This window comes from Rattus norvegicus, chromosome 13 (assembly GCF_036323735.1).
Source record: "Rattus norvegicus strain BN/NHsdMcwi chromosome 13, GRCr8, whole genome shotgun sequence".
Taxonomy (NCBI): domain Eukaryota; kingdom Metazoa; phylum Chordata; class Mammalia; order Rodentia; family Muridae; genus Rattus; species Rattus norvegicus.
In genome coordinates this window covers 33,384,014-33,409,671 of record NC_086031.1, presented here as the reverse complement: position 1 = coordinate 33,409,671, position 25,658 = coordinate 33,384,014, and the positions used below count along the sequence as shown (strand labels likewise).

General features: G+C 37.1%; 1 protein-coding gene across 9 annotated transcripts in view; it reads left to right on the top strand.

Moving 5' to 3' along the window:
• Ptpn4 (protein tyrosine phosphatase, non-receptor type 4) overlaps positions 1-25,658 on the top strand; it is a 180,150-nt gene that overhangs the window by 95,286 nt on the left and 59,206 nt on the right. For all 9 annotated transcript variants that reach the window (NM_001100479.3, XM_063272020.1, XM_017598667.3 and 6 more), the window contains 2 exons: positions 11,005-11,068; positions 14,553-14,725. In NM_001100479.3, the coding sequence (NP_001093949.1) occupies positions 11,005-11,068; positions 14,553-14,725 (237 nt within the window). The remainder of the gene's footprint in view (positions 1-11,004; positions 11,069-14,552; positions 14,726-25,658) is intronic.

Here is a 25,658-nt window from a genome sequence, read left to right as displayed (position 1 = left end):
ACAAATTTAAAATACCAGAGATAATTAATTTTCTCTGTGTTTTCAAAGTTCTATATTATATAAATTTTGGTTTTTTTTTAAACTGTTACTATAAAATAAAGATTCTGGGAAGCTACTTACACTGCTTGCAAACAAAAAAATACATTCTATGGAATATTGAAGTGAATTTGAGATGGCTTTTTCAGGATACAGAGAGGGTTTCACACTTGGAAGGGGACTGAATTTTCAGGAATAACTTTATATATATAGGGTATTTGTTTCAGAAGATTTGATGCAGTATTTTATAGTTATACATACTAGAAGTATGTTTAAAGTTTAGAAATAATATTCATATGTATGTCCAAGGTTTTGTGCAAGAAAACCAAGCAATGAATGTTAACATTGAAATATTATTTAGAAAATATTTCATAATACAAATTTTAAATATTGTTTTCAGTAATTAAATAGATGGGATTTAAAGTTATAGACCTATTAAGCCCACATCACTATGTGCTATAAAGGATTTTTCCCCAACTATTCTTAACAGTACTCAGTATAACAAAGCTTGTGCAAAGATGTTAAGATTGTAAAAGAGGGACAGAGAATTCACCTTCCCAGTCAGACATGTAAGGTGTTCACTATCTTCTCCCACAACAAAGAGAACTCAATAAAAACAGAAAGTCAACAATCCTTGGGCTCTTCAAGGAGTTGAGACACTGAATAAACTTCTGCTTTGAGAACTGGAGACATGTGACTACAGAGATCTGACTGTTGGGAGTGCTTAAAAGGCTAGCTGGTTGCTGGGTGGCAGAATCTAGACTGGTTTGAGAAAAACAGCTTCTTATGTCCCATCTTCTGAGAGTTTTCAAGCTTCAGGAGTGTAAGTACCAGGTATACATTCCTGTTCTCATGGTGAGAGCTAAGGGGCATAGGCCCGTATGCCACTTTGACTTCATCATAAGATCCAACCAGATTCTCCTGATCACATCTTTTTTTTTTTTCTTTATTAACTTGAGTATTTCTTATTTAGATTTCTATTGTTATTCCTTTTCCCAGTTTCCTGGCCAACATCTCCCAACCCCTTCCCCTCCCCGTCTCTATCAGTGTTCCCCTCCCCATCCTCCCCCCATTACCGCCCTCTCCACAACAATCACATTCACTGGGGGTTAAGTCTTAGCAGGACCAAGGACTTTCCCTTCCACCAGTGCTCTTACTAGGCTATTCATTGCTACCTATGAGGTTGGATCCCAGGGTGAGTCCATGTATAGTCCTTGGGTAGTGGCTTACTCCCTGGAAGCTCTGGTTGCTTGGCATTGTTGTTAATATGGGGTCTTGAGCCCCTTCGGGCTCTTCCAGTCCTTTCTCTGATTCCTTCAACGGGAGTCCCGTTCTCAGTTCAGTGGTTTGCTGCTGGCATTCGCCTATGTATTTGCTGTATTCTGGGTATGTCTCTCAGGAGAGATCTACATCCGGTTCCTGTCGGCCTGCACTTCTTTGCTTCATCCATCTTGTCTAATTGGGTGGCTGTATATGTATGGGCCACGTGTGGGGCAGACTCTGAATGGGTGTTTCTTCTGCCTCTGTTTTAATCTTTGCCTGCCTATTCCCTCCCAAGGGTATTCTTGTTCCCCTTTTAAAGAAGGAGTGAAGCATTCGCAATTTGATCATCCTTCTTGAGTTTCATGTGTTCTGTGCATCTAGGGCAATTCAAGCATTTGGGCTAATAGCCACTTATCAATGAGTGCATACCATGTGTGTTTTTCTGTGATTGGGTTACCTCACTCAGGATGATATTTTCCAGTTCCCTCCATTTGCCTATGAATTTCATAAAGTCATTGTTTTTGGTAGCTGAGTAATATTCCATTGTGTAGATGCACCACATTTTCTGTATCCATTCCTCTGTTGAAGGACATCTGGGTTGTTTCCAGCTTCTGGCTATTATAAATAAGGCTGCTATGAACATAGTGGAGCATGTGTCTTTGTTATATGTTGGGGCATCTTTTGAGTATATGCCCAAGAGAGGTGTAGCTGGGTCCTCAGGTAGTTTAATGCCCAATTTTCTGAGGAACCTCCAGACTGATTTCGAGAATGGTTGTACCAGTCTGCAATCCCACCAACAATGGAGGAGTGTTCCTCTTTCTCCACATCCTTGCCAGCATTTGCTGTCACCCGAGTTTTTGATCTTAGCCATTCTCACTGATGTGAGGTGAAATCTCAGGGTTGTTTTGATTTGCATTTCCCTTATGACTAAAGATGTTGAACATTTCTTTAGGTGTTTCTCAGCCATTCGGCATTCCTCAGCTGTGAATTCTTTGTTTAGCTCCGAACCCCATTTTTTAATAGGGTTATTTGTCTCCCTGCAGTCTAACTTGTTGAGTTCTTTGTATATTTTAGATATAAGGCCTCTATCTGTTGTAGGATTGGGAAAGATCTTTTCCCAATCTGTTGGTTGCCGTTTTGTCCTAACCATATTGTCCTTTGCCTTACAGAAGCTTTGCAGTTTTATGAGATCCCATTTGTCTATTCTTGATCTTAGAGCATAAGCCATTGGTGTTTTATTCAGGAAATTTTCTCCAATGCCCATGTGTTCGAGATGCTTCCCCACTTTTTCTTCTATTAGTTTGAGTGTATCTGGTTTGATGTAGAGGTCCTTGAACCACTTGAACTTAAGCTTTGTACAGGGTGATGAACATGGATCGATCTGCATTCTTCTACATGCTGACATCCAGTTGAACCAGGAACATTTTCTGAAAATGCTATCTCTTTTCCATTGGATGGTTTTGGCTCCTTTGTCAAAAATCAATTGACCATAGGTGTGTGGGTTCATTTCTGGGTCTTCAATTCTATTCCACTGGTCTATATGTCTGTCTCTGTACCAATACCATGCAGTTTTTATCACTATTGTTCTGTAATACTGCTTGAGTTCAGGGATAGTGATTCCCCCTGAAGTCCTTTTATTGTTGAGGATAGTTTTAGCTATCCTGGGTTTTTTGTTATTCCAGATGAATTTGCAGATTGTTCTAACTGTGAAGAATTCGATTGGTATTTTGATGGGGATTGCATTGAATCTGTAGATCGCTTTTGGTAAAATGGCCATTTTTGCTATATTAATCCTGCCAATTCATGAGCACAGGAGATCTTTCCATCTTCTGAGGTCTTCTTCAATTTCTTTCTTCAGAGGCTTGAAGTTCATATTGTACAGATCTTTTACTTGCTTGGTTAAAGTCACACCGAGGTAATTTATATTATTTGGGACTATTATGAAGGGTGTCATTTCCCTAATTTCTTTCTCAGCTTGTTTCTCTTTTTTGTAGAGGAAGGCTACTGATTTATTTGAGTTAATTTCATACCTAGCCACTTTGTTGAAGGTGTTTATCAGGTTTTGTAGTTCTCTGGTGGAACTTTTGGGATCACTTAAATATACTATCATATCATCTACCAATAGTGATATTTTGACTTCTTCTTTTCCAATCTGTATCCCCTTGATCTCCTTTTGTTGTCTGATTGCTCTGGCTAGAACTTCAAGAACTATATTGAATAAGTAGGGAGAGAGTGGGCAGCCTTGTCTAGTCCCTGATTTTAGTGGGATTGCTTCAAGTTTCTCTCCATTTAGTTTGATGTTAGCGACTGGTTTGCTGTATATGGCTTTTACTATGTTTAGGTATGGGCCTTGAATTCCTATTCTTTCCATGACTTTTATCATGAAGGGGTGTTGAATTTTGTCAAATGCTTTCTCAGCATCTAATGAAATGATCATGTGGTTTTGTTCTTTCAGTTTGTTTATGTAATGGATCACGTTGATGATTTTCTGTATATTAAACCATCTCTGCATGCGTGGGATGAAGACTACTTGATCAAGGTGGATGATTGTTTTTACGTACTCTTTGATTCGGTTTGACATAATTTTATTGAGTATTTTTGCGTCGATATTCATAAGGGAATTTGGTCTGAACTTCTCTTTCTTTGTTGGGTCTTTGTGCGGTTTAGGTATAAGAGTAATTGTAGCTTCAATGAAGGAATTCGGTAGTGCTCCATCTGTTTCAATTTTGTGGAATAGTTTGGATAGTATTGGTATGAGGTCCTCTATGAAGGTCTGATAGAATTCTGCACTAAACCCATCTGGACCTGGGCTCTTTTTGGTTGGGAGACCTTTAATGACTGCTTCTATTTCGTTAGGAGTTATGGGGTTGTTTAAATGGTTTATCTGTTCCTGATTTAACTTTGGTACCTGGTATCTGTCTTGGAAATTGTCCATTTCCTGCAGATTTTCAAGTTTTGTTGAATATAGGCTTTTGTAATAGGATCTGAAGTTTTTTGAATTTCCTCTGATTCTGTAGTTATGTCTCCCTTTTCATTTCTGATTTTGTTAATTTGGACACACTCTCTGTGTCCTCTCGTTAGTCTGGCTAAGGATTTATCTATCTTGTTGACTTTCTCAAAGAACCAACTTTTGGTTCTGTTGATTCTTTCTATGGTCCTTTTTGTTTCTACTTGGTTGATTTCAGCTCTGAGTTTGATTATTTCCTGCCTTCTACGCCTCCTGGGTGTGTTTGCTTCTTTTTGTTCTAGAGCTTTTAGGTGTGCTGTCAAGCTGCTGACATATGCTGTCTCCTGTTTCTTTCTGCAAGCACTCAGAGCTATGAGTTTTCCTCTTAGCACAGCTTTCATTGTGTCCCATAAGTTTGGGTATGCTGTACCTTCATTTTCATTAAATTCTAAGAAGTCTTTAATTTCTTTCTTTATTTCTTCCTTGACCAGGTTATCATTGAGTAGAGCATTGTTCAACTTTCATGTGTATGTGAGCGTTCTTCCCTTAAAGTTATTGAAGACCAGCTTTAGCCCGTGGTTGTCTGATAGGACGCATGGGATTATTTCTATCTTTCTGTATCTGTTGAGGCTTGTTTTATGACCAATTATATGGTCAAGTTTGGAGAAAATACCATGAGGTGGTGAGAAGAAAGTATATCCTTTTGTTTTAGGATAGAATGTTTTATAAATATCTGTTAAGTCCATTTGGTTCATGACTTCTCTTAGTCTGTCTATGTCTCTGTTTAATATCTGTTTCCATGATCTGTCCATTGATGAGAGTGGGGTGTTGAAATCTCCTACTGTTATTGTGTGAGGTGCAACGTGTGTTTTGAGCTTTAGTAAGGTTTCTTTTATGTATGTAGGTGCCCTTGTATTTGGAGCATAGATATTTAGGACTGAGAGTTCATCTTGGTGGATTTTTCCTTTGATGAATATGAAGTTTCCTTCCTCATCTTTTTTGATGACTTTTAGTTGAAAATTGATTTTATTCAATATTAGAATGGCTACTCTAGCTTGCTTCTTCAGACCATTTGCTTCGAAAGTTGTTTTCCAGGCTTTCACTCTGAGGTAGTGTCTGTCTTTGTCTTTGAGGTGTGTTTCCTGTAGGCAACAGAATGCATGGTCCTCATTGCGTATCCAGTTTGTTGATGTATGTCTTTTTATTGGGGAATTCAGTTCATTGATGTTGAGAGATATTAAGGAATAGTGATTATTGCTTCCTGTTATATTCATATATAGATGTGAGGTTATGTTTGCGTGCTTTTCTTCTCTTTGTTTTGTTGCCAAGACGATTAGTTTCTTGCTTTTTCTAGAATGTAGCTTGGCTCCGTATTTTGGCCTTTACCATTTATTATCCTTTGTAGCGCTGGATTTCTAGTAAGATATTGTGTAAATTTGGTTTTGTCATGGAATATCTTGGTTTCTCCATCAATGTTAATTGAGAGTTTTGCAGGATACAGTAACCTGGACTGGCATTTGTGTTCTCTTAGGTTCTGTATGACATCTGTCCAGGATCTTCTGGCTTTCATAGTCTCTGGCGAGATGTCTGGTGTGATTCCGATAGGTCTGCCTTTATATGTTACTTGACCTCTTTCCCTTACTGCTTTTAATATTCTTTATTTTGTTCATTTGGTGTTTTGACTATTATGTGACGGGAGGAGTTTCTTTTCTGGTCCAATCTATTTGGGGTTCTGTAGGCCTCTTGTATGCTTATGGGCATCTCTTTCTTTAGTTTAGGGAAGTTTTCTTCTATGATTTTGTTGAAGATATTTACTGGTCCTTTGAGCTGGGAGTCTTCACTCTCTTCTATACCTATTATCCTTAGATTTCATCTTCTCATTGAGTCCTGGATTTCCTGCATGTTTTGGACCAATAGGTTTTTCCATTTTACATTATCTTTGACAGTTGTGTTGATGATTTCTATGGAATCTTCTACTCCTGAGATTCTCTCTTCTATCTCTTGTATTCTGTTGGTGATGCTTGTATCTACGGCTCCTTGTCTCTTCCTTTGGTTTTCTATATCCAGGGTTGTTTCCCTGTGTTCTTTCTTCATTGCTTCTATTTCCATTTTTAACTCCTTTACCTGTTTGATTGTGTTTTCCTGGAATTCTTTCAGGGATTTTTGTGATTCCTCTCGGTAGGCTTCTACTTGTTTATTAATGTTTTCCTGTGTTTCTCTAAGGGAGTTCTTCATGTCTTTCTTGAAGTCCTACAGCATCATGATCAAATGTGATTTTAAATCTAGATCATGCTTTTCTGGTGTGTTTGGATATTCAGTGTTTGCTTTGGTGGGAGAATTGGGCTCCGATGATGCCATATAGTCTTGGTTATGGCTTGGGTTCCTGCGCTTTCCTCTCGCCATCAGATTATCTCTGGTGTTACCTTGTTCTGCTATTTCTAATAGTGGCTAGACTGTCCTATAGGCCTGTGTGTCAGGAGTGCTGTAGACCTGTTTTCCTGTTTTCGTTCAGCCAGTCATGGGAACAGAGTGTTCTGCTTTCGGGTGTGTAGTTTTTCCTGTCTATAGGTCTTCAGCTGTTCCTGTGGGCCTGTGTCCTGAGTTCACCAGGCAGGTTGCTTGAAGCGGAAAAGTTGGTCTTACCTGTGGTCCTGAGGGTCAAGTTTGCTCATGGGGTGTTACTTTTGAGCTCTTGGTGAGGTCAGCAACCAGGAGGGCCTGTGCTCCCTTTTCTGGGAGCTTCTGTGCACCCGTGTCCCAGATGGCGTTAGGTGTTTTCCTCTGGAGTCAGAAATGTGGGCAGAGTGTAGTCTCCTCTGGCTTCCCAGGCATGTTTGCCTCTCTGAAGATTTAGCTTTCCCTCCCACAGGATTTGGGTGCAGAGAACTGTTTATCTGGTCGGTCCCTTCAGGTTCTGGCGGTGTCTCAGACGCAGCGGATTTGCCTCTGCTGTGCCCTTATCCAAGGGAACCCAGAGGCCGTATACAGTTTCCTCTTGGGCCAGGGATGTGGGCAGGGGTGGGCAGTATTGGTGGTCTCTTGCGCTCTGCAGTCTCAGGATTGCCCACCCGTCCGGGCAGTGAGCTCTCTTTCCCCTGGGGTTTGGGAGCAGTGAGGTGCGGGCCGGGATCAGCGAGGTTGGGAATCCAGCTAAAATCTGGAAGTGTCAGGTCCCAGAGGAATTTTACCTCTGTGTGTCCTGAGACCACCAGTCAGGTTGCTTGAAGCAGAAAAGTTGGTCTTACCTGTGGTCCCGAGGGTCAAGTTTGCTCGTGGGATATTGCTTTTGAGCTCTCCATGAGGGCAGCAACCAGGAGGGCCTGCGCTGCCTTTTCCGGGAGCCCCCGTGCACCGGGGTCCCAGATGGCATTAGGTGTTTTCCTCTAGAGTCAGAAATGTGGGCAGAGTGTAGTCTCTTCTGGCTTCCCAGGCGTGTCTGCCTCTCTGAAAGTTTAGCTCTCCCTCCCATGGGATTTGGGTGCAGAGATCCTGATCACATCTTAAAGGCCCTGTCAACAAAGGTCCTGTGTAGTAACAGGACTACAACTGAAAAACTGCCAGGAAAGCAATTTAAAGAGATGTATAGAAGCCCAAAGATAGCAAGATATCCAGGAATAAGGGTACTGGAAGAACCTAAGCATAGCCTTTTGTGAATTAAGCATGAAGTTTCACCTAAGAAATGTTTTCTGGGTCTTTTTATTCAATAAATTATATCTGGGTTCAACTGTAAATTTTGAGATCTTCAAAGGGAGAATCACAAGGAAGGAAAACACCGAAATACCATTTTTCTTTTTGTAGAGAAATAAAGTATAAGAATTTCATGACATTTGTCTTTATAAAAAACTATGACATATTTGCAAGTGTTCAAAGAAATAACATTGTCAATTTAGTCTATAGTTGTATTTCACAATCAAGAGAAAACTAAGTTCTCTCAAACAGAAATTAAAGGAGTCTTTCACTAGTTAGTTAGTTTCACTGTTTCAACAGTTCTGAGGACTGTTAAACTAAGTTCTTCAGAAAAAACAGTAACCACCCTTGAAATTGAAAGAGGCAGATTATCAGAGTGGGTCCTAAAAGTTTGTTATATTTGATATAGTTTATGAAATCATAATATAGCATTATAATTTCATGTATAATATAATCATTATAATGTCATATGTAGTATATCATTATAATATATCATTATAATTTCATATATAATATAATCAGTGTTTGAGGTATGGTAATAGAACAGAGCATTGCCCAATCTAATTTTGAACCATTTTCTTTACCTACAAAAGATTGTTATCAACCACTTTCTATCTCTTGTCTTACCTCTTACAACCAGCCCTAATCATATATCTATTCTGGATATGCTAAAATGAGATACTGTGTGTTTGAGCGACACGTTTAGCATGTTTTGACATTCATGTAAAGAACATTTTATTGCTCAGTGACTCTATCCCTTAGTTACATACCATTTTGTTTCACAGCTCATCCATCAGTTGTTCTTTTTGGCTATTAAGACTCTAGTGCCCAGGTGCCTTTAATTCTAGCACTGGGGGAGCAGAGGTAGGCAGAACTCTTGAGTTCAAGGCCAGCCTGGTCTACTTACAGGACAGCCGGAGATACACAGAGAAACCCTGCCTCAAAAAACAACCAACCAAACCACATAATGATATACTGCATGTTTATATAAAAGTCGGTAGCGGGCATAGACAAAAGAGTAGAACTGAGTTTGCTGAGCTTTTTCTTCACGCTGTGCTATCACTTTCCCTCCCTATGGCGGGGTGGTCTGTGCTGCATTGATTTATTATGTTCTCCCTACCATTTGTAGGGAGAACATTTGAGAATTTGTCTTTCAGCTTAAAACACCTTTTGGGTATGAAATGATATCCCGTGTTAATTTTAATTTGTATTCTTTCGTGACTAAAATGTTGAACATATTTCCATGCGCTTGTTGTTCTTTCATCTGTCCTCTCAGAAATACTCAGATGGGATTGACAAGTTATATGCATACTATCCACCAGAGATATATATGAAACATAAAGAGACAGGTTGGTTTAACTCACTGTAAAAGATTAACCAAGGGCATGGAAACTAAAGGAAAAGTACTATAACCATCTCATTATACAAAATGAGCATTAATCATTGCTTGTTAGAATACATTTATAAGAAACACAAGTCATACAAGTAGACTTTGCTAGAAATTATCATCTGGTGTTGAAATTTGTATTCATTGATGTTTTTCTGGTGTTTGTAAAATGAAAATGACTAGAAATTAGATTAGGTTTTCTGTCTTATTTCTTTAGAAATGAATAACATTTTGTATTGTTTATGCTTGTGTGATTTTTTTTAATGGTGATATATACATTGTTAAAAAGTTTACAAATGTTTCTTTCTTTCCACAAATATAGGCTGTGTTTTACCCAGTCTTCTTTTCACGTTCTAAAAGTAATAACCTCCATCATATGAGAAAATAATATATCCATTTTCTTTTATGTCTGTGTAGTGAGAACACAAGGCATAACAGTAAACTAAGAAATTGCAGCCCTGCAGCCTGGGATTGGCACAGTGTGAGAGCACTGGACTAACATGTGTAAGGTCCTAGGTTCAATTCCCAGCAGTACAAGCAAAATTCAGACCTAAAACCTAAGCTTGTATTCCTCTACTTTAAACTGTTCTGCCCCCGTTAGACTGGTATATTTGTCTTCTGAAGTGATTGAGATTTGAGAATTTATTCTCTGAAAATACTCACAGCTTCTTAATGAATATGGGTATGAGTCACAAAAATGAAAACTTAGAATTATTGTGAAAATATTTAGAAATATTAGAAAATTGGGTTCCAAATCACATTTTACTAAGATTCATTCTCTTTGGTTTCCTGGTCTTTTAAGTATCATGGGCCTCAAAGTCTAAGTATTACTCTATATATGGTTATTTCAAGGAGCCAAACTAGCTTGAGTGATGGATCATGTAATGGAACCTTGAAAAATTAGTGTTGTATAAGTTGAATATTTTTAGGCTGGTGTGGTGGTCACCCAGGAGGCAGAGCCAGATGAGACTGGTCTACATAGTAAGTTCCAGGACAGCCAAGGCCATGTAGTGAGTCTCTATCTAGAAAAAACAAACACAAATAAGTCATAAATAATTTTTCGAAGGTAGTATGTAAGGGTCAGATAAAAGTAATTATAGTTTTAGGATCAAAATGTTTTACAAAACTCTGAAATTTTACATTTTCCCTTATGCATGCTTTGTTGTATTAAAATACTTAAATGTTACTTATATTTGTTGAGAGTTTAATCTTTGGTAAGTATTTTTGAAAATAGAAAATTGGGAAATACATAATTCGTAGTAGATATAGTTTAATAAAAATTTTTCTCCATTGATTACTTAGATTTTCTTTAGTCTTACAGGAAGCATCATACGTTTTACATTATTATATGTATTAAAGATTATATGATAAAATATGAAGATGTTAGTATACATTAAACTTAAATCCATGGCCACCCACCTGTGTGCACATGAGTAGCACTAATTGGATTTGAGGTTATTAATATTAAAAACAAAAATTAAGAAGGTGCCATGAAGTTAGGAGGAAAAAAGCTGGTGGCTTCAAAGTGAGTTGGGTTTAATGGTAGAAAGATTGATTACTGCTCATTCTACAAATGTATGACACTTTTAAAACCTTTATAAAATATAAAAATGACTAATTTTCCCAAGTTTTGATTATTTTTTTCTTAGCAGTATTTTAAATCCTCCAATTCTCTTTTTTGCAGGTTGAAGATTGTAAAAATTTCTTTTAAATGCAAACAATTTTTTATTCAACTTCGAAAAGAATTGGTGAGTATTGATTAATAATTATTGATAAAATGAAATATTTTAAGATTGCCTATCCATAGGCAAGGGAGATGGCTGAATTTGTATAGTGCTTCTAGAAGTACAAGGATGACTTGAGTTTGATACCTAGAACCCAAGTAGAAAAGCTGCACTTACAACTCTGGCCAAGAGGAGGCAGACATAGGCTGACCCATTCAACTCCTAGGCCTGCCAGTTTAGGTTAATTGGGAGCATTCCAGGCCAATGATAGACTCTGTCCCCCAAAATAAGGGGAAATATTTCTAAGAAAGAACTACTGTCCCCCAAAATAAGGGGAAATATTTCTGAGAAAGAACTATTGTCCCCCAAAATAAGGGGAAATACTTCTGAGAAAGAACCACTGAGGTTATCTTCTAGCTTCCTAGCACGTGTGTGTGTGTGCACCCACAGGTACATGAGCACACACCGATTAAAAAACACAAAACTTTGTGTCACTGAACAAAATTGCAATAAATTCTTGTAAGCTTTTTCTCCATATTAAATACTTCTTTTCATAGAAAGCTTATTTAATTTTGGGAGTGCTGAATATGTAGTTTCTAGTTCATGGACTTACATCTTGTGTCAGAGTGTTAGTACAGTGTTATAACAGCGTCCACCTGTAAATTATTTTACCTGATCAAATTAAACTAGCTTTGCCTGGTGTGATGACACTAGCTTGTAATCCCAGTAGAAATAATGATTAGGGCAAGATCCTAGCATAAAACACATACATATTTACAGACATGAATATGCAAACAAACTCACCTTGTTCTTTGGTTTACATTAATTTTTTTATAAATCTTTGCAAATTGGTACATGTTTCAAGACATATATATGTGTGTATATAACATTTCTTTAAAATTTTAAGAATATATTTGAGTCATCTGCAGTGTCTGCTTGCTGGAGGGTATTGTTCTATTTTGTGACTATGGTTTATCATTTATGTTTAACAAATATGGGAGACTTTTCCAAATAGACTTTTTATTGAAATGGTTCCCATACAACTTTGTATGGAAAAGTGCCTAAACTTTATGTTTATCAAGTATATAACTTGATAAACTCAGAATAATACATAGAGCACAACAAAGTCCTATTGCTAACGGATCTAATGCGCACTTTTAGTAGCTAACCTTCCCAACACATAGTCAGCATTATTCCTACTTGTACTGCCATGAAGTAGTTTAGATGCTGTGAACTTTATAAAGTGAAGCTGTATAGCAAGTCCTTTTGTACTTGGTTTATTTTCTTTAACAATATGAAATTCATATTATACTGACATCAATGATACTGTGTGCTTGGTTCCTTAGTGTGATATTCCACTAAGTGTATATGCCATAAACTAGCAGTTTAGTTTGATATGGGGACAGTTTTACTATTTCCCAATGGAGAGTATCATAACTAATGCTATTACTGAACATTCTTATGCATGTATGTCTTTGTATTTATATATATATGTGTGTGTGTGTGTATATTTACAGTAAACTTCAATAAATATTCAGAGACAGATGTATAGTAAATCTTGTTATGCAGAAACTAGAGAACGGGCTGGAGAGATGTCTCAGTGATTAAGACCAGTTCTAAAGGTCCTGAGTTCAATTCCCAGTAACCACATGGTGGCTCATAACCATCTGAAATGGGATCAGATGTCCTCTTCTGGTGTGTCTGACAGCAACAGTGTATGTGTATACATGAAATAAGTCTTAAAACAAAACGAGAGAACAGATAATTTACTTGGAGTAACTTTAGTGTTGTAAAAGAAAACACTTTTACCTGCTAGCCGTGGATGTGTTGTCAGTAATGGTAATAACGAGTTATGAAATGTAACATTTATTGAAAACAGTATATGTGCCTGGTAATGTATGAACCATTTTTATTATTTACATCTCATAGCTGTTCTCCGATTGTGTCAGTTAGCACTATGTTTACCTATTAGTAACAGCCTCAAAAGTCAACTTGCACGTCATTAAAGACCACATATAGATAGATGTATTTTGCAGAAGGTCACATTGCCAATATTTTCTTTATAAAAAACATTTGATTTTAACTCTCTAAAGTTATAGGCAGGTACAGTGATGCATACCTGTCATTCTTGTGTTCAGAAGGCAGAGACAGGAGGGTGGCTGCTTGTTCAAGGTTAGCCATGGCCTACAATGAAATTTCAGACCAGGCATGCATAGCAAGACTTTACGACAAAACAACAGCAGCAGAACCAAACTTTCACTTGGTATACTTGACCTTTTAGGACACGTTAAATCCATTTTTCACAAAGTAGAAATAACGGCATCACATTTCAAATACATTTACAGTGTCAAAAGTACATGCAGAGTGTTTAAAGCAATGGTTTAATAGGGAGGCCACATATTAGTGTATACACACTGAAAAACCTTACTTATTATGCTTTCTTGTCAGGTATTCTGTCATCTTATATAATATTTATTGTACATCATACAATATGTAAGCTGTTACTACATACAAACAATTGCTAATGATACATTTAACTTTCTAGTAAATATGTTATGCTTTAGTCATTTTACCTTTTAATATGAAACTGTATTCTTATATCTGAACATTTTATCATGGTTTAATTATGGAAAATATTTTCATGATGAAAATACTTCTTGAATAAAACATAGAAGCTCTTAAAGACGATTCATTGTTTCAATGATAACTATTCATCAAAAGATACTATTAAGAGAGTGACATAGCACTGGCTGTATATGCAATAATATGCCACCTCAAGTCCTTCCATATATACGCTATCCAATAGAAAAATATATGACCTAGCAACAGAAATGTGTGCATATATACACAGCCACTAAGAATGTGTATACATAATATTACTCTTCTATCCCTAATTAGAAAATATCAAATATGTATAAACCGTAAAGTAGGTAAACTATTGTCTGTATATTATACATTACATATAAAGTATATACTTATTGCAAGTGAGCGTGCGTGCTTGTACACACACACACACACACACACACACACACACACACACACACACACGATATTCAGGAGATGTGTGCTTTGATATAATGTGGTTTTATGCCAAAAGAAAAACTACAGAATTGTTCTATTCTAGTGCTAGTCAATTTCTAGTGTGATTTTTGTAATAATGCTTGGGGTATTGAGTATTCTTAGTTTTAATCAAGGCAAATTGCAAGTTGTGAATTTACATAAAGTTAATTTGTATTCCAGGATTATATTTTGCAGCAGAATCATAGCTAATGAAAGTTGAAAATAGTAAAATTTTTAAAGTTATTTCTATGATAAAGAATGTAAAAGTTGAAAAATTACTGAAATTCACTTTTTATAAATTGTTTTATTTATTTCACTGAGCCCTTGTTAAACCAAGAAAAGCATTTAAGAAGATAAGCCTTTACAAGAGTGGAGTAACTCATCTGTCAAAAGTATTATCATATCCTGACATTTTCCTATTTTCTCTAAATTTTGTCATTTAATACAGCATGAATCTAGAGAAACATTACTTGGATTTAATATGGTGAATTATAGAGCGTGTAAAACTTTGTGGAAAGCGTGTGTAGAACATCACACATTCTTCCGCCTGGATAGACCACTTCCACCTCAAAAGAACTTTTTTGCACATTATTTTACATTGGGTTCCAAATTCCGGTACTGGTGAGTACTACTTTTATATTGTTTGTTTTGTTTTGCTTTGTTTTCCTTACCCTTAGAATAAAGGTCTCGGTCTAGAGATAGGGCTCACAGGTTAAAAGCACTGGCTTCTCTTCTAGAAGGACCCAGCTTTAATTCCCAGCACCCACTTGACATCTCACAGCTGTTTGTAACTCTGTAAATCTGTCATTCTTTTCTGGCCCTCATGAGCACCAGGTGTGGATATGTTACATAGACATATTGCAGACGAAATATCCATAGACAAAAACTAAACTATAAAAATAAATTAATTAAAGATCTAGGTACAAAGCAGTATAATCATTGTTAGTCACCAAACCTACAGAGTCAAAATTCCCATGGAATTCCTGTCTGCGTGTCTGTATCAGTAAGTCTATGGTGTTTGCATCATGTAAGTCTGGTGATGCACACTAGACTTGATAACCCCGTGCCTTTATTGTAATGTAGGTAATTATTTTATAAGTAAATAGCCACATTTACATAGTTAGAATCCCAACAGATTTTATGATTCTCAATGCATTTGTTACTTACTTGAAAACTTTTCTATAATGTACACTCATTTCTTTTGTAAAAGCTAAGATACTTTTTACATAGTATATATTTTTTTGTTTAAAAATCCACAGTTTAGCTTTTTTTTGAAGCTATCTCAGCCAAAAGAGTTCAAAGCAGCCATTATGTAAATAAGCAAAAAGATGAATTTGTTCAGCAATAACAGATCTTGCCGTTTTCCTGTATTTTTTAATTTTGCCTAAAATACAGCATAAATTTTGAGAAATAATTTTAGCTGAAATTATCCCTTATGTTTTTCCCTTTATTGTGTGTGTGTGTGTGTGTGTGTGTGTGTATTTTTTTGCCTGTGTGTATATTTGTGCATTGTGTGTGTACAGTGCCCACAATGCTGGAAGAGATCCCGTGTTTGGAAATCTAGACAGAGTGCTAGAATGGGTGCTGGGAATCGAACCTGGGTCCTTTAGAAGAGTAGAGTAGGCAGTACAGCTGAGCCATCTCTAGTCCCCCTAAATTTGACTTGTTCTCTTTAAGTTTTTTTACTGATACATAATTAGGTATGGTGTGACCTTTGGCATATATGTAATATGAAATCACCAGATATATCCATAGCTTCAGATATGTATCATGTCCTTGGGAATGTTTTTAACTCTCTCTACTACATAATTGAAATTTACAATTAACTGTTAATCATAGTTGAATATGAGAATAGAATATGAGAAATTATTTTACCTATTCAGCTGTGCCTTTTGGCATTGTTGATTTCATTTTCAATACTCCCCAAGGCAACAATGTTTTGGAAATAACTATTTGTAGAAACCTTGAAGAGTCCTAATTCTAAAATGACACCTAAAAGCTAGTTTTAAAGTGGAATCTAGTAAGACTCATACAGAAAAAATTACTGGTGATCTAATAAGACAAATGATATTCATTTTTATCTCTTTTTTATACAAATAAGATTTTTCCTCCCTGATATTTTATGCTAGATGAAATTGTTTATAAAAAGAAAAATGAAGGGCTGGAAAGATGGCTCAGTGGTTAAGAGCACTGACTACTCTTCCAGAGGTCTGGAGTTCAAATCCCAGCATCCACATAGTGGCTCACAACCATCTGTAATGGGATCTGATGCCCTCTTCTGATATGTCTGAAGACAGCTACAGTGTACTTACAGAAAATAAACACATAAATCTTTAAAAAAAAGAAAAATGCATGGATATACCTCCAAAACGTTAATAATATAAATCTCAACATTTATAAATACTGTTTGTAATACCAGTCAAAACAATATGATATATCACTTAAAATACATGCTTATCATCCCAAGGGGGGAAAATGTATGTACAGGAGCTTAATATTAACCATGAAATAGAATTTTTTTTTTTTACCTAAAAGCAAAACACAGCAGATTCTTAAGGAGTTTGATAACATGCTTTATGAAAGCCTTTCCTACTTTTCTAAAGGTAATATTTAGAAAGGTAAGATGACAGTTCTTGCCAATTTAAATGTTAAATAGACTGAAGAAGAATGTGTCAGGTCAATGGTGACAATCAAGGAAATGAGAGACTTGCTGGTACCAGCTTCTATTCTCAGCAGGGACAGAAAACTCATTGGCCTCTCTGAATCAGAGAGTACACTACAAACCCTAAAGCTATTCCTTAAATGTGTTTAATTCCTAAATGACCAATAGTGTAATTATGCAAGGACACACACACACATGTACATTTAGGCTACAAAGAAATTAGAGTAGAGTACTACAGGACTTTGTTTAGAACTACCAGTTCCTGAATAATGATGGGAGACTTATATTAGTATGCATGCCTAAGCCTTATAGCTAGGCTTGTTCCCAGCTAGCTCTTAACTTAGTAACCCATTTATTTTATCTCTGTTCTGCCCAGTATCTCCTTAGTTACTTATCCTTCTTACTCCCAGCCTACTCTTCTTCTGCACTTCCCTTGGGGATCCTCCCACATTTGACTACTTCCCAGAGACCTATCTCTTCCTTGAAGTCCCACCTATTTTCTTGCCTTCGGTGTAGGCCATCAGCATTTTTAATAAACCAATCAGAAGGTGAGAGAGGGAATGTTCACAAAACAATTAGAGATGTGATGCTTAATTATACCAAAGTCCAGCCTATAATCATCTCTGCTCATTCAGAAATCAGTATTTGTATAATACAGAGACAGTGTTTACACAGTGCATTAAAACATCTTTCCAACAGTAAAGTGCAGTAACCAACTTCCTGTTCCAATTCAGACAGGCTTCAGGTAAAATGAGAGAAAAAAGGCCAAACAGGGTGAATTGCACCGTACAACATCCAATAGAAAAGCTAGGTATGATGAATGTAAATAGAAAAGACAGTTGAAGAAAATTATTTGGAAAAAAAATCACCAATGAAACAGAAGGAACTTTCTAGTATATAGATAGTAATTTAAAAACCAAGCCTTGGGGTTGGGGATTTAGCTCAATGGTAGAGCGCTTGCCTAGCAAACTCAAGGCACTGGGTTCGGTCCACAGCTCCCCCCCCAAAAAAAACAAAAAGCAAAAAACAAACAAACAAACAAACAAACAAAAAAACCCAAGCCTTACACCTATTTTGCATAGTCAACATAGCATTTCTCAGTGGCAGGCACAAGATTCCGTACTGTCTTTTCCTGGGTTCCTGGAGAGTGAACTGAGGTCCTCATGACTCTGTGACAAGCACTTTATTGATTCTGGCATCTTTCCAGTCCTTCTTTATAATACTAAATGCTTAATAGAATTTATAAATTATTCTTTCTGGGCTAATTTTATTTTAAAGAAAGTTTTTTTAATAATACATTCAGATTATTTACATAAGTCAATTCAGATTTTTCTCTTTCTGAACAAACATTGGTAGTTGATGTATTTCATTCCATGTAAGTTGTTGGCCTTTTTGTCATAAAGTTTCCAATAATCTTCCTTATCTTTTTAGGTCTAGAATCTATAGAGATGGTACTTTAACTCTTCATTTATTTATTTGGTTGGTTGGTTGGTTTTTTTGAGACAGGGTTTTTCTGTGTAACCATTAATGTCTGGAATTATTTCTGTAGACCAGGCTGTTTGCAAACTCAGAGAGATGAGCCTTCCTCTGCCTCTCGAGTGCTAAGATGAAATGTGTGCGCCACCACTCTCTGGCGGCTTCTTTCATTCATGTTTGTATGTTTTGTATGTCTTGATCAGTCTTGTTAGAATCTCATCACATTGGATTGTTTTTAACAATCTGTATGTCAAGTAAAAGTTTTCTTTAGACTTATGGAGCTTAGTTCTAAAATGAGATGCATAGAGAAGTAACTGAAAATATTATGCAGCCAGGTTTTAATTCAAATAAGTTTAAAGCCAACATAGTAGATATTATTCAGTATGCAAAATCTCAAGCATTGTAAGATCTCTGAATCAGGAGTTGAAGAGTGTGACTCAGAGGTACTTAAAAGCACTTACTGCGGGGTTGGGGATTTAGCTTAGTGGTAGAGCGCTTGCCTAGTGAGCACAAGGCCCTGGGTTCGGTCCCCAGCTCCGAAAAAAAGAAAAAAGAAAAAAACAAACAAACAAACAAACAAAAAAAAACACTTACTGCTTTTTCAGAGGACCTAGATTTGTTTCCCAGCATCTATTGTTGCCAGTTCGAGGGTTCTGATGTTCTAGAATTAGTATGCCTTCTTAGTGAGAAATGACTATACACTCAGAGTTTAATAGAAGAAAACGCTCTTGAGCTAGGTGTGGTGGATATACCTTTAGTCCTAGCACTGTGGAGAGATGCAGGTGGATCTCTGTGTATTCAAGATCAGCCTGGTCTATAGAGGATTCCAAGACAGGCAGGGCTACACAAAGAAAACCTGTCTCAAAAAACTTAAAAAGGAAGGGAAGAAGGAAGGAAGGACAGAAAGACTTTCATAGGAGTCACATATGATAACCTGTGCATCAGATGTCTGTCTGTCTGTCTATCAGTTCTATTTTTCTTTCCTAAGGAAAGCTATCTGCTCCCTCTAGACCAGTGGTTCTCTCTCTCTTTTTTAATCTTTATTAACTTGAGTATTTCTTATTTACATTTCAATTGTTATTCCCCTTCCCGGTTTCCGGGCCAACATCCCCCTAACCCCTACCCCTCCCTTTCTATATGGGCTTCCCCTCCCCAACCTCCCCCATTATCACCCTCCCCCCAACAATCACATTCACTGGGGGTTCAGTCTTAGCAGGACCCAGGGCTCCCCCTTCCACTGGTCCTCTTAATAGGCTGTTCATTGCTACCTATGAGGTCAGAGTCCAGGATCAGTCCATGTATAGTCTTTGGGTAGTGGCTTAGTCCCTGGAAGCTCTGGTTGCTTGGCATTGTTGTTCATATAGGGTCTCGAGTCCCTTCGAGCTCTTCCAGTCCTTTCTCTGATTCCTTCAACGGGGGTCCTGTTCTCAGTTCAGTGGTTTGCTGCTAGCATTTGCCTATGTATTTGCTGTATTCTGGGTATGTCTCTCAGGAGAGATCTACATCCAGTTCCTGTCGGCCTGCACTTCTTTGCTTCATCCATCTTGTCTAGTTTGGTGGCTGTATATATATGGGCCACGTGTTGGGCAGGCTCTGAATGGGTGTTCCTTCTGCCTCTGTTCTAAACTTTGCCTCCCTATTCCCTGCCAAGGGTTTTCTTGTTCCCATTTTAAAGGAGTGAAGCATTTGCATTTTGGTCATCCTTCTTGACTTTCATGTGTTCTGTGCATCTAGGGTAATTCAAGCATTTGGACTAATAGCCACTTATCAATGAGTGCATACCATGTGTGTTTTTCTGTGATTGGGTTACCTCACTCAGGATGATATTTTCCAGTTCAATCCATTTGCCTATGAATTTCATAAAGTCATTGTTTTTGGTAGCTGAGTAGTACTCCATTGTGTAGATGTACCACATTTTCTGTATCCATTCCTCTGTTGAAGGACATCTGGGTTGTTTCCAGCTTCTGGCTATTATAAATAAGGCTGCTATGAACATAGTGGAGCACGTGTCTTTGTTATATGTTGGGGCATCTTTTCGGTATATGCCCAAGAGAGATATAGCTGGGTTCTCAGGTAGTTCAATGTCCAATTTTCTGAGGAACCTCCAGACTGATTTCGAGAATGGTTGTACCAGTCTGCAATCCCACCAACAATGGAGGAGTGTTCCTCTTTCTCCACATCCTCGCCAGCATTTGCTGTCACCCGAGTTTTTGATCTTAGCCATTCTCACTGATGTGAGGTGAAATCTCAGGGTTGTTTTGATTTGCATTTCCCTTATGACTAAAGATGTTGAATATTTCTTTAGGTGTTTCTCAGCCATTCGGCATTCCTCAGCTGTGAATTCTTTGTTTAGCTCTGTTCCCCATTTTTTAATACGGTTATTTGTCTCCCTGCAGTCTAACTTGTTGAGTTCTTTGTATATTTTAGATATAAGGCCTCTATCTGTTGTAGGATTGGGAAAGATCTTTTCCCAATCTGTTGGTTGCCGTTTTGTCCTAACCATATTGTCCTTTGCCTTACAAAAACGTTGCAGTTTTATGATATCCCATTTGTCTATTCTTGATCTTAGAGCATAAGCCATTGGTGTTTTGTTCAGGAAATTTTCCTCAGTGCCCATATGTTCGAGATGCTTCCCCACTTTTTCTTCTATTAGTTTGAGTGTATCTGGTTTGATGTGGAGGTCCTTGATCCACTTGGACTTAAGCTTTGTACAGGGTGATGAACATGGATCGATCTGCATTCTTCTACATGCTGACATCCAGTTGAACCAGGAACATTTTCTGAAAATGCTATCTCTTTTCCATTGGATGGTTTTGGCTCCTTTGTCAAAAATCAATTGACCATAGGTGTGTGGGTTCATTTCTGGGTCTTCAATTCTATTCCACTGGTCTATATGTCTGTCTCTGTACCAATACCATGCAGTTTTTATCACTATTGTTCTGTAATACTGCTTGAGTTCAGGGATAGTGATTCCCCCTGAAGTCCTTTTATTGTTGAGGATAGTTTTAGCTATCCTGGGTTTTTTGTTATTCCAGATGAATTTGCAGATTGTTCTGTCTAACTCTCTGAAGAATTGGATTGGTATTTTGATGGGGATTACATTGAATCTGTAGATCGCATTTCCTAAAATGGCCATTTTTGCTATGTTAATCCTGCCAATCCATGAGCCTGGGAGGTCTTTCCATCTTCTGAGGTCTTCTTCAATTTCTTTCTTCAGAGGCTTGAAGTTCTTATCATACTGATCTTTTACTTGTTTGGTTAAAGTCACATCGAGGTATTTTATATTATTTGGGACTATTATGAAGGGTGTCATTTCCCTAATTTCTTTTTTTTTCTTTTTCTTTTTTTTCTCTTTTTCTTTTTCTCTTTTCTTTTTTTCAGAGCTGGGGACCAAACCCAGGGCCTTGCGCTTGCTAGGCAAGCGCTCTACCACTGAGCTAAATCCCCAACTCCCCCTAATTTCTTTTTCGACTTGTTTCTCTTTTGTGTAAAGGAAGACTACTGATTTATTTGAGTTAATTTCATACCCAGCCACTTTGTTGAAGGTGTTTATCAGGTTTTGTAGTTCTCTGGTGGAACTTTTGGGATTGCTTAAATATACTATCATATCATCTGCAAATAGTGATATTTTGACTTCTTCTTTTCCTAGCTGTGTCCCCTTGATCTCCTTTTGTTGTCTGATTGCTCTGGCTAGAACTTCAAGAACTATATTGAATAAGTAGGGAGAGAGTGGGCAGCCTTGTCTAGTCCCTGATTTTAGTGAGATTGCTTCAAGTTTCTCTCCATTTAGTTTGATGTTAGCGACTGGTTTGCTGTATATGGCTTTTACTATGTTTAGGTATGGGCCTTGAATTCCTATTCTTTCCAGGACTTTTATCATGAAGGGATGTTGAATTTTGTCAAATGCTTTCTCAGCATCTAATGAAATGATCATGTGGTTTTGTTCTTTCAGTTTGTTTATATAATGGATCATGTTGATGGTTTTCCGTATATTAAACCATCCCTGCATGTCTGGGATGAAGCCTACTTGATCATGGTGGATGATTGTTTTGATGTGCTCTTGGAATCAGGTTGCCATAATTTTATTGAGTATTTTTGCGTCGCTATTCATAAGGGAATTTGGTCTGAACTTCTCTTTCTTTGTTGGGTCTCTGTGTGGTTTAGGTATAATAGTAATTGTGGCTTCATAGAAGGAATTCAGTAGTGCTCTATCTGTTTCATTTTTGTGGAATAGTTTGGATAGTATTGGTATGAGGTCTTCTATGAAGGTCTGATAGAATTCTGCACTGAACCCATCTGGACCTGGGCTCTTTTTGGTTGGAAGACCTTTAATGACTGCTTCTATTTCGTTAGGAGTTATGGGGTTGTTTAAATGGTTTATCTGTTCCTGATTTAACTTTGGTACCTGGTATCTGTCTTGGAAATTGTCCATTTCCTGCAGATTTTCCAGTTTTGTTGAATATAGGCTTTTGTAGTAGGATCTGAAGATTTTTTGAATTTCCTCTGATTCTGTAGTTATGTCTCCCTTTTCATTTCTGATTTTGTTAATTTGGACACACTCTCTGTGTCCTCTCGTTAGTCTGGCTAAGGATTTATCTATCTTGTTGACTTTCTCAGAGAACCAACTTTTGGTTCTGTTGATTCTTTCTATGGTCCTTTTTGTTTCTACTTGGTTGATTTCAGCTCTGAGTTTGATTATTTCCTGCCTTCTACTCCTCCTGGGTGTATTTGCTTCTTTTTGTTCTAGAGTTTTTAGGTGTGCTGTCAAGCTGGTGACATATGCTCTCCCCTGTTTCTTTCTGCAGGCACTCAGCGCTATGAGTTTTCCTCTTAGCATAGTTTTCATTGTCCCATAAGTTTGGGTATGCTGTACCTTCATTTTCATTAAATTCTAAGAAGTCTTTAATTTCTTTCTTTATTTCTTCCTTGACCAGGTTATCGTTGAGTAGAGCATTGTTCAACTTCCATGTATATGTGAGCGTTCTTCCCTTAAAGTTATTGAAGACCAGCTTTAGCCCGTGGTCGTCTGATAGGACGCATGGGATTATTTCTATCTTTCTGTATTTGTTGAGGCCTGTTTTATGACCAATTATATGGTCAAGTTTGGAGAAAGTACCATGAGGTGGTGAGAAGAAGGTATATCCTTTTGTTTTAGGATAGAATGTTGTATAAATATCTGTTAAGTCCATTTGGTTCATGTAGACCAGTGGTTCTTAACTTTCGGGTCAGACACCTTTCACGCAGGCACATAGCAGATATTCTGCATATCAGATATATACATCACTGTCCATATTATACTATGAAGTAGCACCAAAAATAATTTTATGGTTAAGTTATTAAAGGGTAGCAACATCAAGAAGGTCGAGAACTGCTGTGCTAGACCTTTACTCTATATCTGCCCTCTGTAGTTCTGTGGACTGTAGCTTGGTTATTGTTGCCTTCGTAGCTAACACCCACAGAGTTACTGTACACCATTTTTGTCTTTCGAGTCTGAGATACTTCTCACAGGGTAATGTTTTTTCTACTTCCATCCTAATTCCTTCAAATTTTATGATGTCACTTTTTAAAAGAACCACATTTTCTTTATCCATTCTTCTGTTGAGGCACATCTAATAATATTTGGCTATTCTGAAACTTCAGGTTTTTTTCTACATCACTGATACCTGTTTCTAGCCTCTGAAGGCACTAAAACAATATTCGTAGTACACATGTATACATATAGACAAAATACTTTTACTCCTAAAAGTCAAAATATAATTATATAAGTTTTTTTAAAAATAGTAAAATCAGACCAATTAAATAACAAGAAAACCACTCAAATAACTCAAGAAAATAAGATAACTTTAAGAAGTCTTGGTGCAAAGCCCTGAGAATAAAGTGTAAGCCTTTACCAATAGCATTCATCCTCACAACTGTGAAAAGGATTAGAGAAAGACCTTAAAATGATAAAAGCTTTTTAAAAATATAAGCATAAATTTAAAAAAAAAGAAGAAGCAGATGAATCGTATTTGAATCCCCATGGACAAAATATCTAAATGTGTCATATTGAACATACATACTTTGTGACATTTTCCTAAACTTCTCTCCCTTTTTTCAATGAACAGCAGCTCTCTTTCTCTGAACATATCTACTGTAATCACAGTATAAGATTATGCCTATAACTCTAGCCTTGCCTTTTCTAAGTAAATATGTAATAAGTTTCAGTAGGCTTGATAGATGGCTTAGATATTAAGAGCACTGGCTGCTCTTTCCAAGGACCCAGTACAATTCCCAGCGCCCACATGTGAGGTCAATACTGTAACTCCATTTACAAGGGGTTCTCACACACTCATACATGCAGGCAAAACAACAGTGCACATACAAAAAGGAATCATCAAAAAAGAGTTCTTTTAAAGAAAAGAACTCTTAGAATAATTTTTGTAATGAGATCTCAAATTTAAAACTGGCCTACATTTTAGTTATTTTCTCTACTACTTGAATTATTACATTGAGGTTGTATACATCTATTTAGCAGTTGGTACCTTCTCATTTTTTAAATTCATACTGTCACAGTTTGATATTGCAATTGCTACAGAGTTTTATTTTATGCTGACTTTGAAAGGGTATCTTATAGACAATATGAAATATAAATCCCTTTTGAACATTAATTGTTCTTGCTTGCTACAGATATTGACTTGTTATTTCTAGCCTCTTGATCAATAGAGTTGTATTTCAATCTGTTTCACTGCAATATTAATATATCAGTCAGGGAGTGAGAGAAACTGAGAGCTCTTTTTTATATTTTAAGTAAAATAAAATTAATCCAGAGGTTTGGTTATATAGGCCTTTAAAAATAAAACAATAAACACACAAAAATGGGCGAGTAAGTGTGGAGGGTGGTTATGAAGAGTCAAGTGTGTGCGAGGAATAATGTGTAAGGGTCACATTTGATCTGGATTCTCTATTAGTTACAGTGCTTCAGAGACACTTTCATGGCCACTCCAGTTGGTCCTGGGCCTGTCAGAGCAGTACTGCTTCATCAAGATGTTGTCTTCAGTGCCCCAGCACTTGCCAGTACCTGCTTGCATTTCTCTCTCTTCTCTGATCTTTCACTTACACATCATGAGAGTATAACCTAGTAGAAAACTAAGTAGAGAAGGATCTAGAAAATGGAGTGTGATTATTTACAGTCCCATAATAAATGTAGCACAGCACAGAATTATGGGGCCTGTGATAGTACACTGCACATCAGTGTTTGGACATATGTCACATATATTTATAGTGTCTGTGCTTATCGTTCTTGTTCTTGGCTTTAGAATGTCTTGGAAGCACCTTTTAATTATTAAAATGTTAATATACTTGGAAATGAAGCAGGAAAGGCAGGATGACCAAACCTGTCCGTAGTTCTTAACCTAATGGAGATGCTTCATGGTAAGC